Below are 14,808 nucleotides of genomic sequence, written 5' to 3'. Positions count from 1 at the left end.
TGGGTGTATTGTGTGTATCCTGTACTTTATGGCTAATATCCATTTATAAGTGAGTACATCCCAGGCATGTCCTTTTGGTCCTGGGTTACCTCCCTCAGGGTGATATTTTCTAGTTCATCCATTTGCCTATAAAATTCATGATGACGTGGCTTTTTAATAGCTGGATAGTATTCTATTGTGTAAATGAACCACATGTTCTATGTCCATTTCATCTTTCAGCTTCTTAAAGGAAGGTAGTATGTGGTGACTTCCCCCTTCCAGGAAGTGACCAGCTATTAATGTCGGTGATGCTAGAGAGCACTAAAGAGCAAGGTGGACAATCACGCCCGGGAAACCCAGTGGTCCCTCCCTGCAGTCATTCTGCACCTCCTCATGACCAGAGGATGTAAGGGGACACCTGAGTGAGAGCTGAGTGGCAGGGTGGCTGCCATCTGCAGCCAGAACTGCAGAAAGCAAGTGTCCCTGGGACCTTACAAACTACACCAAGGGCTGTCTAGGGTCACCAGGTAAAACTGCATCGCTCCCAGTTAAATCTGAATTCCAGATACAGAAGTAAGCTCTTCAAAATTAGTTTGATCCATACAAGATTTGATTCATATCTGTACATTGAAGTTACTTGTTGTTTATCTAAAATTCTAATTTAACCAGGGTATCCTATTTTTGTTTTGGTTTGCCCTTTCTTAAATTTGGCGACTGTAGACCCATACTCTACCAGGTATGGGGAAAGCAGGCACTGACACTGCCCCCCAAGCCTTCCATGATAGGTTTCTTGAAGTCTACTGAAGCCAAACCCAGGCGAGCAAGTGAGATGAGAAGGCAAGAGAAGGCTTGGCTTCAGCTGGGTACACGTAGACCCACAGAAAGCTGAGAAACATGTTTCTGTCAAATTAGACTTTTATTACTTGGCTTGTCTTCCCAAGCCTGGGTCAGGAACAAGCCCACACTTCCCAGCCAGCTGTGTGTGGCTTAGTCCATCCAGAGAGGGTCCTAGAAGTCACAGCCATCCACCCAGTCACTGAGGTCCCTGCCCTGACAATGGTGCTTCCAGGATTCCCTGGGGAGAGAGAACAAGAAGGAAAAGAATCCACTTTAGCAGCTAGGTGGTAGGGGCGTAAACCTTTAATCTTAGCACTTGAGAGGCAGAAGGAGATAGATCTCTGAATTTGAGGCCAGCCTGGTCTACAGAACAAGTTCCAGGACAGCCAGGCCTACAGAGAGAACCCACTTGAGCTTCGGCCCTGGGCACTGTTCAGAGAGATAGAAGGTACAGGGCTCTAAACTGAAGAGAAGCCAGGATAGGACTAGGAAGATGGAGAGCAGCAAGCAGGGCTAACCAGCAAGCAATCACATAGGAATTTATTAAAGGAAGAGAATGGCTATAAACAGCCAATGCCATATTTTACCACTGAAGATACAAACTAGTATGCTCTAGATACAAGCTAGATACAAACAAGCTTACCCGTGAGTCCTTGTCAAAGGGTTAAAAGTTGGAATCCAGAGTCTAAGTACATCTTTTCCTGCTCTTGGGTGATTCTGGGAGCAGTGTGACCACCTTCCATATATATAGCCCTTCACAGTTTGCATGTCTTACATGTATATAGCCTTTCACAGTTTACAGGCAAGCTCTTGGGATAGTACCTGAGCCTATCTTGTCTCTTCTTGATTTTATAAACACACTCTGTTCTACAGCTGGCATTACCCAGAACTCACTTCTTAGGGCTTCAGCTATTCTCAGAGCAACAAAGTGGTGTCCATTTCAATGAATATGTCTGGGATATCTCAAGATTCAGTCATGTCTAACCCCTCCCCCTTCCTCTTAGACCACATGTCACCTACACCTGAATCCCTTCCACGGCCCCTCAAACCTAATCTCTCTGTATCTGCTATGGGTGCCCCCGTTCCCCATCTTCCTTCCAACCTTATCCACTGTCCACAGTCTCAATGATCCAAACTTCTGGAGCATTCCCTGACTCTGCCCCTGCCCTGCTAGTTTTTCATAGGCATGAGTGGAGAGAGGTTGGAGACTCAGTGGAAAACTCCATCAAAAGAGACAGGGAAACTGTGGAGCACCTGACCTGGGTGCCTGTATGAGGCAGCCATCTATGTTAGCACCCAGTATAATGCTCAGACTTCTTGGTTGTGAGGAAACGTCAAAGGATATATTGCTTGAAGTAGGTAAGAAAGAAAAAAACTAAAGGAACAACAGTGCGGCCATGTGATTGCCAATGCTGTCCTCTCTGTGTCAACTGTGGTTTTCTGGATTCCCATAATCCCCAACACTGGTTGTGAGGGTTAATTGGTAGAGCTATGAGATGTGTTGACTAAGACAAAGTGGATACTCCCGGAGGGCCAGTTACCTGATGCAACCCTCCAGATCGGGCCAGAGTTGGGGATTGCAGTGGGAGTTACTCACCAGTAGCCCAGGCCCTGGGGCTCTTGCGCTATCTTCATGACACAGGCGACAGAATCTTTGAGATCATTGCTCAACAAATCTGAAGTGGGAGGAGAGAAACACATTGAGGGAGCAGAAAACAGGGTTCTGTCTCTGTCTCTCTCTCTCTCTCTGTCTCTGTCTCTGTCTCTCTCTCTCTCTCTCTCACACACACACACACACACACACACACACACACATACACACACACCACTTTATCTCTGAAAACAGATGGTATCCTCTCTCCCACAGTATTCCCTCCCTGTAGCGCTAAGCTTGAACCCCGTTTCAGATTCACAGAAGCCCTTCTCTCCCCTGCTTGCCCCTTATCCACCTCCTGAGGAGCTTCACCCAGAGACAAGGGCAGGGTAAGACAATGAAACAAAAAATAAAGTAAAAGCTAGTGCGGGCCCCACCCTGGCCTACCCGTGCAGTATATCATGCAGGCCCCACCCTGGCCTACCCGTGCAGTATATCCTGCAAAGATTGGGGCCGTTCGGGGCGAGGTTTTTGCACCACTTCCGGCTGCTGATCTGGAAGATGCCGTTGTTGGTGCTTCCGTCAGCTTCGTGATCCACAGCATCCGTATTGAAGCCGCTTGTGTAGTACGCAAGGCAGATCCCTACGAGGGACAGACACAGGCTTCGAGGTCAGGTGGCCGAGCCACCACGGACCAAAGTGCTCGCAATCAATTACTACCCATTGGCTCCCTCTGTCCCGCAGAGACAAAAGATGTCCTCCCGTCTACTTCGAAGATGACTCAATCTAGGGTCAGAGGTCAAAGTGACTTCCCCAAGGTTAAGACACAGTTACCTGAAAGCAAAGGTCAGGACCGCACCTCAGTCTTCCTGACCCGGGCTGTCAGCCTTCCCTCTCTCTCTCCTGGTACAGTATATTGAAGGACTTGCTGCATTTGTCAAATAAATGTACAAGAGCTAACTGTTTAGAGGCAAGATTAGGAAGACTCGGGCCAGCTCTACAGAGGAGGCCAGGACTAGAGACAAAATGATAGGACTGTACTTTACAAGTTCCTGAAACTGCCACTAGTGTGTTTGGAGTTACTGGTTTGTCCAGTTTGCCATCTAACTTTTGGCAGGCATGTTTAATCCTCATGGCCAAGATAGGGTATAATCTACTTATGCAGTAGGTTCAGTTGACTTCCTGGCTTCCAGCAGGGATGGTTCTAATCTGGCTGCCTGTTGCCTGCCTAGTAAGTGGTAAACTCAGGACTGGGTGCTGTCCACCTCCACCTGGTTGGTGTCTCATTGAGTTCTGGTTTTATAAAGAAATTAAGTTCAAAAGGCCTCCAAGGCCCTTGGATTTTAGGAGGAAAGACAGGGAGTGCGTGGAGGGAGTGGGGAGAAGGGTTCTCACAGTCAGCCAGGTTATATCCCCTGTAGCCTTCCAGACCGAAGTCATGCAGCACTTTGGCCAGCTCACAGCGACTGAAGACCTTGGCCTTGCTGGAGGCAAGCAGGCAGCTGAGCAGATAGGCCAGGGCCAGCCAAGTGATCCCAGGCGGGCACGGCTGTCTTCTGGGAGCCCGGCTCCTAGCTTCCATGCGATGGCACAGGTAGAGGGCTGAACTGTGGGATGGCAGACAGTTCACCAGCCCTGATCAAGAGTCCAGACAGCTGCCCCTTGGAAGGAAGAAGGAAGGACAGGGCTTGAGTGCACCCTGGGAAAGAAGTGAAGGGGTACAGAAGACAAGGTTCCATCCCTGACGAGACACCAGGTATGCTCTTGGGACCTTGGACAAGGTTCCTGGAGCAGCACCCATGGGGTCTCCCTTCCAGCCCCTGGATTCTCTCTGCCAACCTTAGTTGAATCAGGGACAGAGTTAGCATGGAGTCCTTTCAGGTGGAAAGCACTGATGCTGTACTCAGATCCTGAGCTGACGCTTCCTTCTTCCCCACCCTCCTAGATCCTCGCTTTGCAAAAGCTCCCTAAAACTCACCCATCTTGCTTACTCTACTCTGTCACTTGGCTCTGTGAACAGATCCCCATGACATGAGGACATCAGTCACTGATTGCCTTTAGCCTCATGGTTCCTTCACCTCCTCAAGCCCGCTGACCTTCAACTGCATTGCCTTTGCCCTTCATGACCTGGCCCATCCCCATCTTGACATCAGTTCGTAGTTCCCTACTCTGCAGCCTGATGCTCAAATCTCTCCCTGGCCAATACCCTGAAACACATCCACCCCTGACTTTCATGAACTTTGACCACCTATCTCCTCTCCCCTGTCACAAACTCAAAACACGAAACACTCACACAGTCTCCAAAATGGCTGTCCTTTGTGCAATCTTAAAATGGAATGGTTGGGGGCTGGAGAGATGGCCCAGCAGTTAAGAGTATGCAGTGTTCTTACAGAGGACCTAAATTTGGTTCTCAGCATCCATATCAAGAAACTCACCATCATCTGTAACCCAGCTCCAGAATATCTGATGAATATCTGATGCCCTTCACAGGCTTACATAGACTTGCATATACCCGTAGTGTAAAATGTTTATATCTTAAAAAGGTAAGGAGAGAGAGAGAGAGAGAGAGAGAGAGAGAGAGAGAGAGAGAGAGAGAAATGGGGAATAGTAGAGGTGGGAGGATATAACCTGGGATGGGAAAACAGGGGGATGAGAGAAAGGGGAAGATCAACACAAACTGAACTGTGAAAAATTTGCTACTTTGTATGTTCACACTCTGTTCATTAAAAAAAATAAGGAAAACACGGGTATTCTTGTTTTCAACCTCCCACCCTAAATGTCGAGGATGACTAAGGCATAGTTTTGCACATGGGTTTGACATCCACCTCTGCTCCTTCCTATGTCTTAGGTGTAAGACATTCTCCACGCCTCTTTTTCTTCATGTATAAGACAGCCAGGACTTAATAGTACTTGCCTCAGAAGATGGTTGAAAGAATAAAAGAGAAAATGAGTGGAACGCTATTGGCTCTTTGCATTAAAGGCAGACTTGCTGTCATTTCTTTGGTGAACTAGCACCCATGCTAATGCTTGCCTTTGATCGTCTCTCTCTTGGCTCCATCAAAAGAGCTTCAGAACCCTCATTGCTCCCCTTGAGTAGCCCACTTCTTAGCTCTCGGGTGACCTCAACCCCTTCTGCACCAAGGAAAGCAGACTTTTCCCCCCTTTTCCTGCCTCAGCTGCATCCCACCTTCAAACTCGTCAGGAGCTCCCCACATTCTATCACCGGTCCTCTGGAGCAAGGACAAAGTCGGTGTGCAGCCATTAGTGGTGCCATCTTGCTTTATTACTGGCTTCCTTTCTCAGCCCCTGGATGTGTCCTTCATGCCTGGAACAACTTTCCCTCAAAGGTAAGAGGAGCGCCCCCACCCCACTAGATCATCATTCCTGATCAGCATTAAAACTACCTGGCTCATACTCCTGGGGCAATGCTTCTTCCTGAACATACCGCCATCTTCACGAATGCTCTCTACCTTCTCAATTCTCAGAAGGGGTTTCTGGAGATGTTGGCCTGTCTCCTCCCAGGTTGTTTTTCTTTACATGCCTCGCTGGCCCCTGGCTTTCCGTGTGACAGCTTCCCAACCTGGACTCAGTAACACACCCACCTCATCCCTCTTTCCTCTGAGCTCAGCTCTTCTTCCCATGCTGTCCGGCACGCCTTCTCTCCCAGCATCCCAGAACCTCATCTCTATCTGCTTCCCCTCACTCCGTGCAAGTGCTCAGGCTTAGAGCTCCTAGAATGTCCGCTTTTGTTTCTTATCCTTGTCTGTTTCCGAGAGGAAAATTGCCACCGCCTCCCTGCTGCTTCCTCTTGTCTTCTTTTCTTTTTGTTTTTTTTTTTCCCCTTTCTTTTCTCTTTCCCAGTATTGGAGATCAAATCCGAGGTCTTTCACGGGCTGAGAAAGAACACCATTGTCCTACAACCACTGGTTCCTTGGCCTCCATGTCCATTTAATTTTGAGACGAGACCTTGCCAATTGCCCGAGCTGACTTTCAACTTACAATCTTCCAGCCCTGGCCTAATGAGTTGCAGGTATCCACCACTGTACCTGGCTCTCCCTTGTTTGCTGGAGTCATAAGGATTCCCCACCACCCACCTGAGACCTCTGCGGACAGCATCTCACAGGAGCCTTCGGGGACATTTCTCCTGCCAATCAGGGTTTTGCTGGTTCCCATAGTACCCCCTTCATCCAGGCTTCCTCCTCCCTCTCTGACTATTTCTCCTGCACAGCATAACTCAATGCTGGCACAGTCTTAAATGTTGAGATGTTTTCCAGTTTCTTTCTACCTTGAACCCTCTTCTCTTCCACATCAGGAAGACCTAGGATGTTCCTATTGTTAACAGAACTGCAGGGCAGTGGCCTCCTGCTGCACCTTTTCCAAGAACTGAAGAGTTGAGCCCTGGACCCCTCTTGTCCATACCTACCCTACAGTCACCTCAAACTCAACTCATCCAAGAGATAATGGTCCTGCCAAACTCTGCCCTTCTTGGTTCTGGCTTCTCTCCACATCACAGAGCACCTGCTTACTCAAATATAATAGAAATATGGACACTGTCCTTTACTTCCCAAGCCTACACCCTTCATCCACCCAGAGCCAACTAACGTCAGGGCCCTGTTGATCCTTCCCTCCAAGAGCACAATCCTTCCTTAAGTTCAAGCCCCCACCTCGCCTTCCCTCACAGTTTTCCTTATGTTTAGTCTTGACCTCTTCCAAACTCTCCTACGTGTATCATATGCACCAAAATGAACTGAAATGCAAAACCTGGTCATGAAGCAACGTTCCAGCAAACAGCTCCCCCTTCACTACTCTTAACCGTGGTCCAGAGGCTCCTTTATGACCCAGTAAAGCTGGCTCATCCCTCACTCACACTTTCAGTTCTTGAGACACTACATTGGTCACTCTTCTGGAGATGCCTGTGTCGAGCAATTTAGCTGCCTCTTCGCCTCTGCCCAGATAACTCCTATTGATGCCTCAAGGATGAATCCATCCAAGGTGAGTCCCCAGTGAGGTTTTCCTGGCAGGGACCATCTCCCCAGGCAGGTAGAGTCTTTATCTTCATACTGGATTATAAATTATATCAGCCCCCTGCCCCCAGCCAAAATGACCTTCCACAGAACAATGGCCTGGTCTTATTTCTCTTCGTGTCTTGAAAGGCAAACTGAGCTGTTGGTGTAGAGAGGCTGTTTAATAGATACTTCTTAAACTCGAGTACACTGAAGTCATGGCCACAGAGTGTGAGCCCTTCCCAAAGTACAAGGAGGGAGATAATTATTACCTTTGCCGAGTCCTTCAACTCTGTAGGATGAGGCTCTTTGTGAGCACTTTCTACCTTAATCTCATCTAATCCTCTTAACCATTCAAAGAGCTGGGATTAATATACTCATTGTACAGATGAGGAAACCAAGTTCACTGCTACCCAGGGAGCGTTTGTGATTTTATGGTATTTTTCAGAGTAAAGTGACTTCAAGGTAACTTTATCCTGAGCAGTTCACAGCAGGTCCAAAGGTTTAAGGAAATGGATCTGGTGGTAACTCAGAGACCAGAGATCTGCCAGCAAATGCTCTTGTTCATACATATTCTCTCTCCCTCCCTCTTCCCCTTCTCTCTCCCTCCATCTCCTCTCTGTCTGTCTCTGTCTGTATCTCTGTCTGTCTCTCTGTCTGTCTCTGTCTCTCTGTCTCTGTCTCTCTGTCTCTCTGTCTCTCTGTCTCTCTCTCTCTGTCTCCCCCAGCCCCCACAGTCTCTGTCCTACAACAGGATCCACCTCTCCCTCCATCTCTGATCACCACTTTGCTGTTCCCTTAGCCCCTCTAGCTAGCAGCACCAGGTCTCAGAGAGAAGGGCTTGCAGATCAAGAGTCCTCCCTACCAGAGCTGAAATGGTGGTGACAATGACAGCAGTGGCTGTGGATCCAAGTCCTGATTCAGCTCAGGACACCCTTTGCAATCGTGCCAGCGTCCCAGCACGCGGCATTAAGAGAAGGATGGAGAAATCGGACTCCAAATTGACCTAAGCCCTTCTGGAACTCCCTGGCTCTGTGAGCTCGTCTTCTAGAACTTGTTTTCACTCACAGAACTTCAACTGTGCCCTTCAGTTATAAGGTGCAGGAGCATTTTAGAGGGATCTATTTCTCAGTTTTGTTTTGTTTTTTTTCAGACAGAGCCTTGCGTAGTTCAGTCTGACTTCAAATCACCATCTAGCCAAGGACAACTTCGTACCTCTAACTTTCTTCCCTACCTCCCAAGTGACCGATTACAAGAATTTACCACCTTGCCAGATTTATGCCATGCTTGGGAAAGAACTCAGGACTTCATGCACAGTAAGTAAACACTATACCAACTGTGCTATGCCCCCAGCACATGTCAGAGGTATCCAATCACAGCCCTTCCTGGCCACATCTGTTTACACACACACACATACACACACACACCACAACACACCACAACACACCACAACACACATACATACCACATCACACACACACACCACACTATACACACACCACACACACTATACACACACATACATTCACACCCCATCACACACACACACCTATCTCATACACCCACATGTATACACACGCACACACACACACACACAGTACTTCAAAGGATGATTCTGCCCTCCCAACAGAAATAACTTCCCAGATACAACTGTATGAACCCACTGCCTCCTGGAAGCTCACCTCACCCACTGAACTCTCTTTTAAAAAATTCTCCCACAGATCATCTCCCTCCTCTGTCTAGATGACAAGCACTCAGGTACCCAGGGCCAAAGTTACACTATCGTCCCTAAAGCCTGGGAGGAGAGAAGTGAAAGGAACAGCTATGACACCCATGTGCCCCATGGAGCACCTGCCTGCAGGGCACCAACTAACCCTGCTCTATAGCACGGAGCCTCCGGCCTGAGCTCCCACACGGGCAACAGTGCCTACCAGAGAAAAGAGTTCAAGCCTTCTCTTTCCTCAGTTCCCAAGTGGAGGTGATAATCCCTACCTTACACAGAATGTAATACACGAAATTTTACTGTTTATAAAGGGCTTGGGACTCAGGGCTGGAAGCTCAGTAGATCAGAGCAATCACTAGGAAAACACCGAGAAATCACAAGTGTTTAGCTGTACCAAGCTTACCTCATCTTCCCGGTCCAACCCAGGCTAACCACATTAGCACTGAACTCCCCCCACACACACCATCTATCTTTCTTTTTTAAAATTTATGTGTGTGGTTATTTGGCTTGCACATATGTCTGTACACTGCATCTGTCAAGTGACCACAGAGGCCAGAAAGTGTTGGATCTCCTGGAACTGGAATTCCAGATGATTGGGGGTGCCATGTCAATGCTAGGAATGGAACCCTGGTCCTCTCTAGGAAGAGCAGCCAGTGATCTTACCATGGAGCCATTTCCCCAACCCCATCAATGGTTTTTGGTTTTTTTGTTTGTTTTAAATTATAATAATGACTGAGAGATGTAAGGTTCATATACAGATATATATCTCAAAATAAAGACAGTAGCTGTATGGCAAGGACAACTTAAACTTAGTTTTTAAATAGTTTTTGAAGGTAAAATATAATTGTCATTTCCCTCTTACCCTTCCTCCCTCCCCCATGCATTCCCCTTTTGCCCTCTCTCAAATTCATGGCCACTTTTTATTTAACTGTCTGTATTACGGTCCTAGTTATATAAATCCAACCTGCTTAGTCCACAAGTCAAGTTTTTAAAAGGCCACGAGAATACTTAAAGCAGGAAATCTGTCCCCTTACAATTGTAAATGTACAATATATTGCCAGCATCGCTGTACAGTACAGACTTGCACAGTCAACCACAAGAACTGTCCATCTTGCTTGACTGAATCTTAATGCCCATTAACTGGTAACTCCAGATCTGCCCCTCCCTCAGGCCTGTTCCACTCTTGGACTCTGTGAATCCGATTCCTCTAGGGGCCTGGTGTATGCGGACTGGCTTGTCTCCATTAACATGTATCCTCCAGGCACGGTGTTCTCAGTTTTCCACATCATCAGTGTGTGTTGTGGTTGATAATCTCAACCTGATATGCAAGAGGTTTCACTATGATTTTTATATTGCACATCCCTGCTAACTAGAGACAATGAGCTTTTATTTCCCAAATAGCTGCTCATAGAAGTGTCTGATTAGACAAGTATTTTTTAAACGCTCACCAGCATTTCACTAGGCATCGAAGCTTGCACGTTTACTCAGCACTAAGAACTCAGAACTTAAGTTCAAAGCCCTGGAACCTAGGACTGGGGAAGTGGTTTGGTAGTTTAACATGCTTGTCCACAGCATAGGGTCTGAGTTCAAATTCCCAGAACTCACATTAAAGCTGCACATGTAATACAGGCATCTATGATCCCAGTGCTACCACTGAGGTCCATAATCCTGCACTCCTACAGATTGAATTCTCAGCTGTCCAAAGGCAATCTAATCTGCTGCATAGGGTGGGAATCAGCAGAGGCCTTGTCTCAAAGTAACCTCTGAGGTTGTCCTCCGACCTCTATACATACCACACCATACACACCACACCACACACACACACACACACACACACACACACACACACACACACACATCACACATACCACATACACACATGCCACACACATATCATACCACAACCCTACACCCACACATACACATCTCATACACACATCACACCACATATACCATACACCTTACATATGCACATCACACACACGAACGCGCACACATCATACACACCACACATCTCTCACACACACACATCACACGCCACACCCCTATACACACACACAGACATATCACACCACACCCCTACACACACACACATCACACCACATATACCACACACCTTACACATGCACAACACACACATGTGCACACATACACAATCACACCACACACACCATCATCTCTCTCTCAGACACACACACACACACACAAACACCACACACATACACACACATACACACACATCACACCACATATACCACACACCTTACACATGCACAACACACACACACACACAATCACACCACACACACCATACACCTCTCTCTCACACGCTCGCACACACACACATCACCCCTACACACACATACACATGCACACAGACACATCACACCACATATACCATATACCTTACAGATGCACATCACATGCATGCACGCGTGCTCGCATTCTGAAAAAAAAAAACACTTTGAAAACCCAGAGCAATAGAAAATGAGTCCAAAGTCCTGCTCCTGTCCTGAGCAGTTGGTTAGTCTTGACAACGTAGCCTCCATTTCCTGATCAGGGAAGTGGAGACATCACCCCATCCTGGTCACTCTCAGCTATTATCACATACTGCACCTCCCCAAGGCTTATTTTCCTCTCTGTAGAATGTAAATAATCATTTAATCTTCCTGCCAGGGTGGGGCAAAGCTGAGGCTGCGCAAAGCAGGGACACGCCCACCAAGCTGCTTGCGCACTCGGCCTCGCAGTCCTTTTATCCCCTGGCCCTTGGTGGTGATTCTGTCCGCTGGAGGTTTTTTCCTGCAGGTTTTACTGCACCGGCCGTCCACTTTTACTGTTCCACCGCTTCTTTTTATTGAGTATTCTTTCGGCTTATTTTATTTTATGATATGTTTTGTTATTTCCCTATTGACTTTCACTTTTAAATGGGCATGGGAAGCAACAGCAGCTCAAAGGATATAGTTATGAGGACAAACGGTCCCACCGCAGGCTCAGTGGCTATTTCTCTGTTCGGCTCTTCGCCCTTCTTTCCTGGTTCTGCTGTGCGAGCTCACAGCCTTGACTACAGCCTAGGCGAGATCCTCTACCAACTTCCTCCAGGTTCACATTCTCCAGAAGCCTTTCTCACCATCTCTTCCTGTCCTTCGTGTATACATGATACTAGCTCCGGGACCCACCCACAGGCCACTGATACCCGAGTCACTGTGGATGGGACCCAAGTCGTCAGTTATTGATGTCCCTGGGTCATTGAAAGTGTCCCCTGGGCTGAGAACCACCGTTGCTACTACTGTGTCCCATGTATGCCTTATATGGTAGTGTATTATATGTCAAGGCCTGTCTGTCTGTCCCCAGGTTGCTTCTAGTCCTCCTCAAAGCACTCGCTGTACTGCTTGGGGTCACCTAGGGGTCCCTAGGCTCTTGCACAGAATCTGGTGCTGACTCATAACTAACTAGTTCATCTATCACGCTCCTGACAGCACCTTGCTTCATCATCCCACCAGATCAGCAGATGCTTAGTGTGTCTTTCAACAACTGCTTACTCAATATCAAGAGAAGCCTTAAACTTCAGGTATTTCCCCCCAGCTTCACAGACTACAGACACTAATGCTACACATTCAACTTCTACCTGGGTGCTGGGGATTTGAACTTAGGACCTCATGCTTGTCAACTGAGCCATCTCTCCAGCCACTGAATATGTCAATAACTTTTGAGACCGTCTGAATACATTTCGGTTGGCTGTGGCCGACTGTTACTGTTGTCTTAGCTTACTCTCTGAAGCTCTTCCTCTCACAGTGAGGTGCCTGGATCCTCCCAACTTGCTGCTGAACAAGACGTGCTTCATGGTGAACGATCTTACTAATTTGTTGGATGTGAATCAGCTAAGAAATATGCCTCCGAGTGGATCTGTTTTCAGGACTTTCTGTCTCCATGAGTGCAAGAGCCAGGTCCAGATGCCACATTAAGCTTCCCCTCTCCATAGATAGACAGATGTGTTGGGCCCTACCTTGGTGTTTCCCTCCCCCATCACTGAGCCTCTTAGCCTGCTATAGCAAGAAATTGTTTACACCCTTGGGAGCTGCTCTTAGCTCCTGATTTGGGGCTGGGATTTTCCATGGCACCCTTCCTCCCCACTGAGCCTTCCTGCTTGTTGTTGTTAAGAAGTTGTTTATGCCCCTGATTGGGCCGGAACTTTCACCACACAGACTTTTGCTGTTTTCCTGGTTGGGGATTTTTCACCTGCCTTGTTGTTTCTCCACAGCTTTTGCCTCGGGTATATAAGGAGATCTCAGTAAAGCCTTGGTGGCACTCGCTGAAAACTGGTGACCCGTGTATGTGTTTTCTTTCAATCCCACAGACCTACGCCCGATACTCACACACTGGCGGCGACACAGATGGATTAGATAGAAGGATGGAAAAACATATAGATAATGGTTAGATAGAAAATCAATAACAGAATCTACAGAAGATAGATATACACAGTAAATATTTGGATAAAAGACTGATACATAATGCATGCATTATACATACATAGATAACAAACTGATGATCAATAGATAATAGAAGATAGATATGAGATAGATAGATAGATAGATAGGATCTATCTATCTAAGATAAGATAGATTAGATAGATTAGATAGATAGATAGATAGATAGATAGATAGATAGATAGATAGACAGACAGACAAACAGACAGATAAGGCCAGCTGCTCTCCTCCCTCACCCCTGTGATTCATGACTCCTACAGCATAGGGCAGCAGACTGAAAGAAGTCAGACCTAGGCTGGAGTACTGATTTCATTAACAGCTCTATGGCTTTGTCAATTTAGCTGTTCTTACTAGGCCTCACTAACCCCACTGTGAAATGGAAAAAATCAACCGCCCATGGAAGACGGTTGATAGACCATTAGACAACACACAATGTGTGTACACAGAACCTGGCACTACAGTCATCAAAAAGCAGCTCCTTATGTTTGTTATTAGGTGCAGGGGTGGGGGCGGGGGCGGGGCTGTAAAGAAACCAAGAAATTCTGAAGATTGTGCTTGTCATCAAAGAGTTTGCCATGGGCCTGCATGTTTCCAACATGGCATAAGCTCACTCTAGCTACTCGCGGCCTTCTCCTCAGCTGAGTTAATGCTGTGTTGGCCCTCACTGGTGCAGCAAGAGTATAAGATCTCTCGATAAGCAGGACAATGCTGTCTTCATCCACACCTTGGACTTGCACCGTGGGGATTTTTCTCTTTAGGAAACTAAAAGAGACAGAAGAAAGGGGAAATCAGTAATCGTGGAGAAGAGCTCACCCATCCTTTTCTGGCTCCAAATTCCCACCCAGAGCTCTTCCCAAGTCATGCTGAATTGGTAAGGAGTTAGGCATGAAGCAACCAAAAGAAACCAAAACCAAACAGTGTGTGCTATTAGCTGTGTCTCTTAATAGTCAAGGTGGGTTTACCCTTGAAGTTGAAGATAGGCGGTTCCCACTATATCAGAAACTAGGGTACCACAGCACTTTCTCAACCTAAAAGACCCTGACTTACATCCCTCTATGGACTTTTCTAAAACATTGTGAAAAGAAATATTCTTTTTAAAGGGAGATCTGAAGCGCAAGGCCCTGGGTTCGGTCCCCAGCTAAAAAAAAAAAAAAAAAAAGGAAAAAAAGGAGATCTGGGGGCTGGAGA

At 47.1% G+C, this 14,808-nt stretch overlaps 1 protein-coding gene and 1 long non-coding RNA gene across 2 annotated transcripts; one reads left to right on the top strand and one right to left on the bottom strand.

Moving 5' to 3' along the window:
• Positions 1-876: 876 nt before the first annotated feature.
• Positions 877-8,349, bottom strand: Spaca3 (sperm acrosome associated 3). Its single transcript, NM_001105820.2, has 5 exons — positions 8,279-8,349; positions 3,806-4,071; positions 2,895-3,053; positions 2,414-2,492; positions 877-1,054 (listed from the first exon to the last, which is right to left on the bottom strand). The coding sequence occupies exons 2-5, from the start codon at positions 3,990-3,992 to the stop codon at positions 988-990; spliced, it is 492 nt and encodes a 163-aa protein (NP_001099290.1). The 5' UTR covers positions 3,993-4,071; positions 8,279-8,349; the 3' UTR covers positions 877-987.
• Positions 8,350-8,497: 148 nt separating this feature from the next.
• Positions 8,498-13,456, top strand: LOC134480835 (uncharacterized). Its single transcript, XR_015631877.1, has 3 exons — positions 8,498-8,729; positions 12,929-13,080; positions 13,395-13,456. It is a non-coding gene; the product is annotated as an uncharacterized LOC134480835 (long non-coding RNA).
• The last annotated feature ends 1,352 nt before the right edge of the window (positions 13,457-14,808 follow it).

Source organism: Rattus norvegicus, chromosome 10 (assembly GCF_021556685.1).
Source record: "Rattus norvegicus strain SHRSP/BbbUtx chromosome 10, alternate assembly SHRSP_T2T, whole genome shotgun sequence".
NCBI classification, from domain to species: domain Eukaryota; kingdom Metazoa; phylum Chordata; class Mammalia; order Rodentia; family Muridae; genus Rattus; species Rattus norvegicus.
This window is presented reverse-complemented; position numbering and strand designations above follow the sequence as displayed.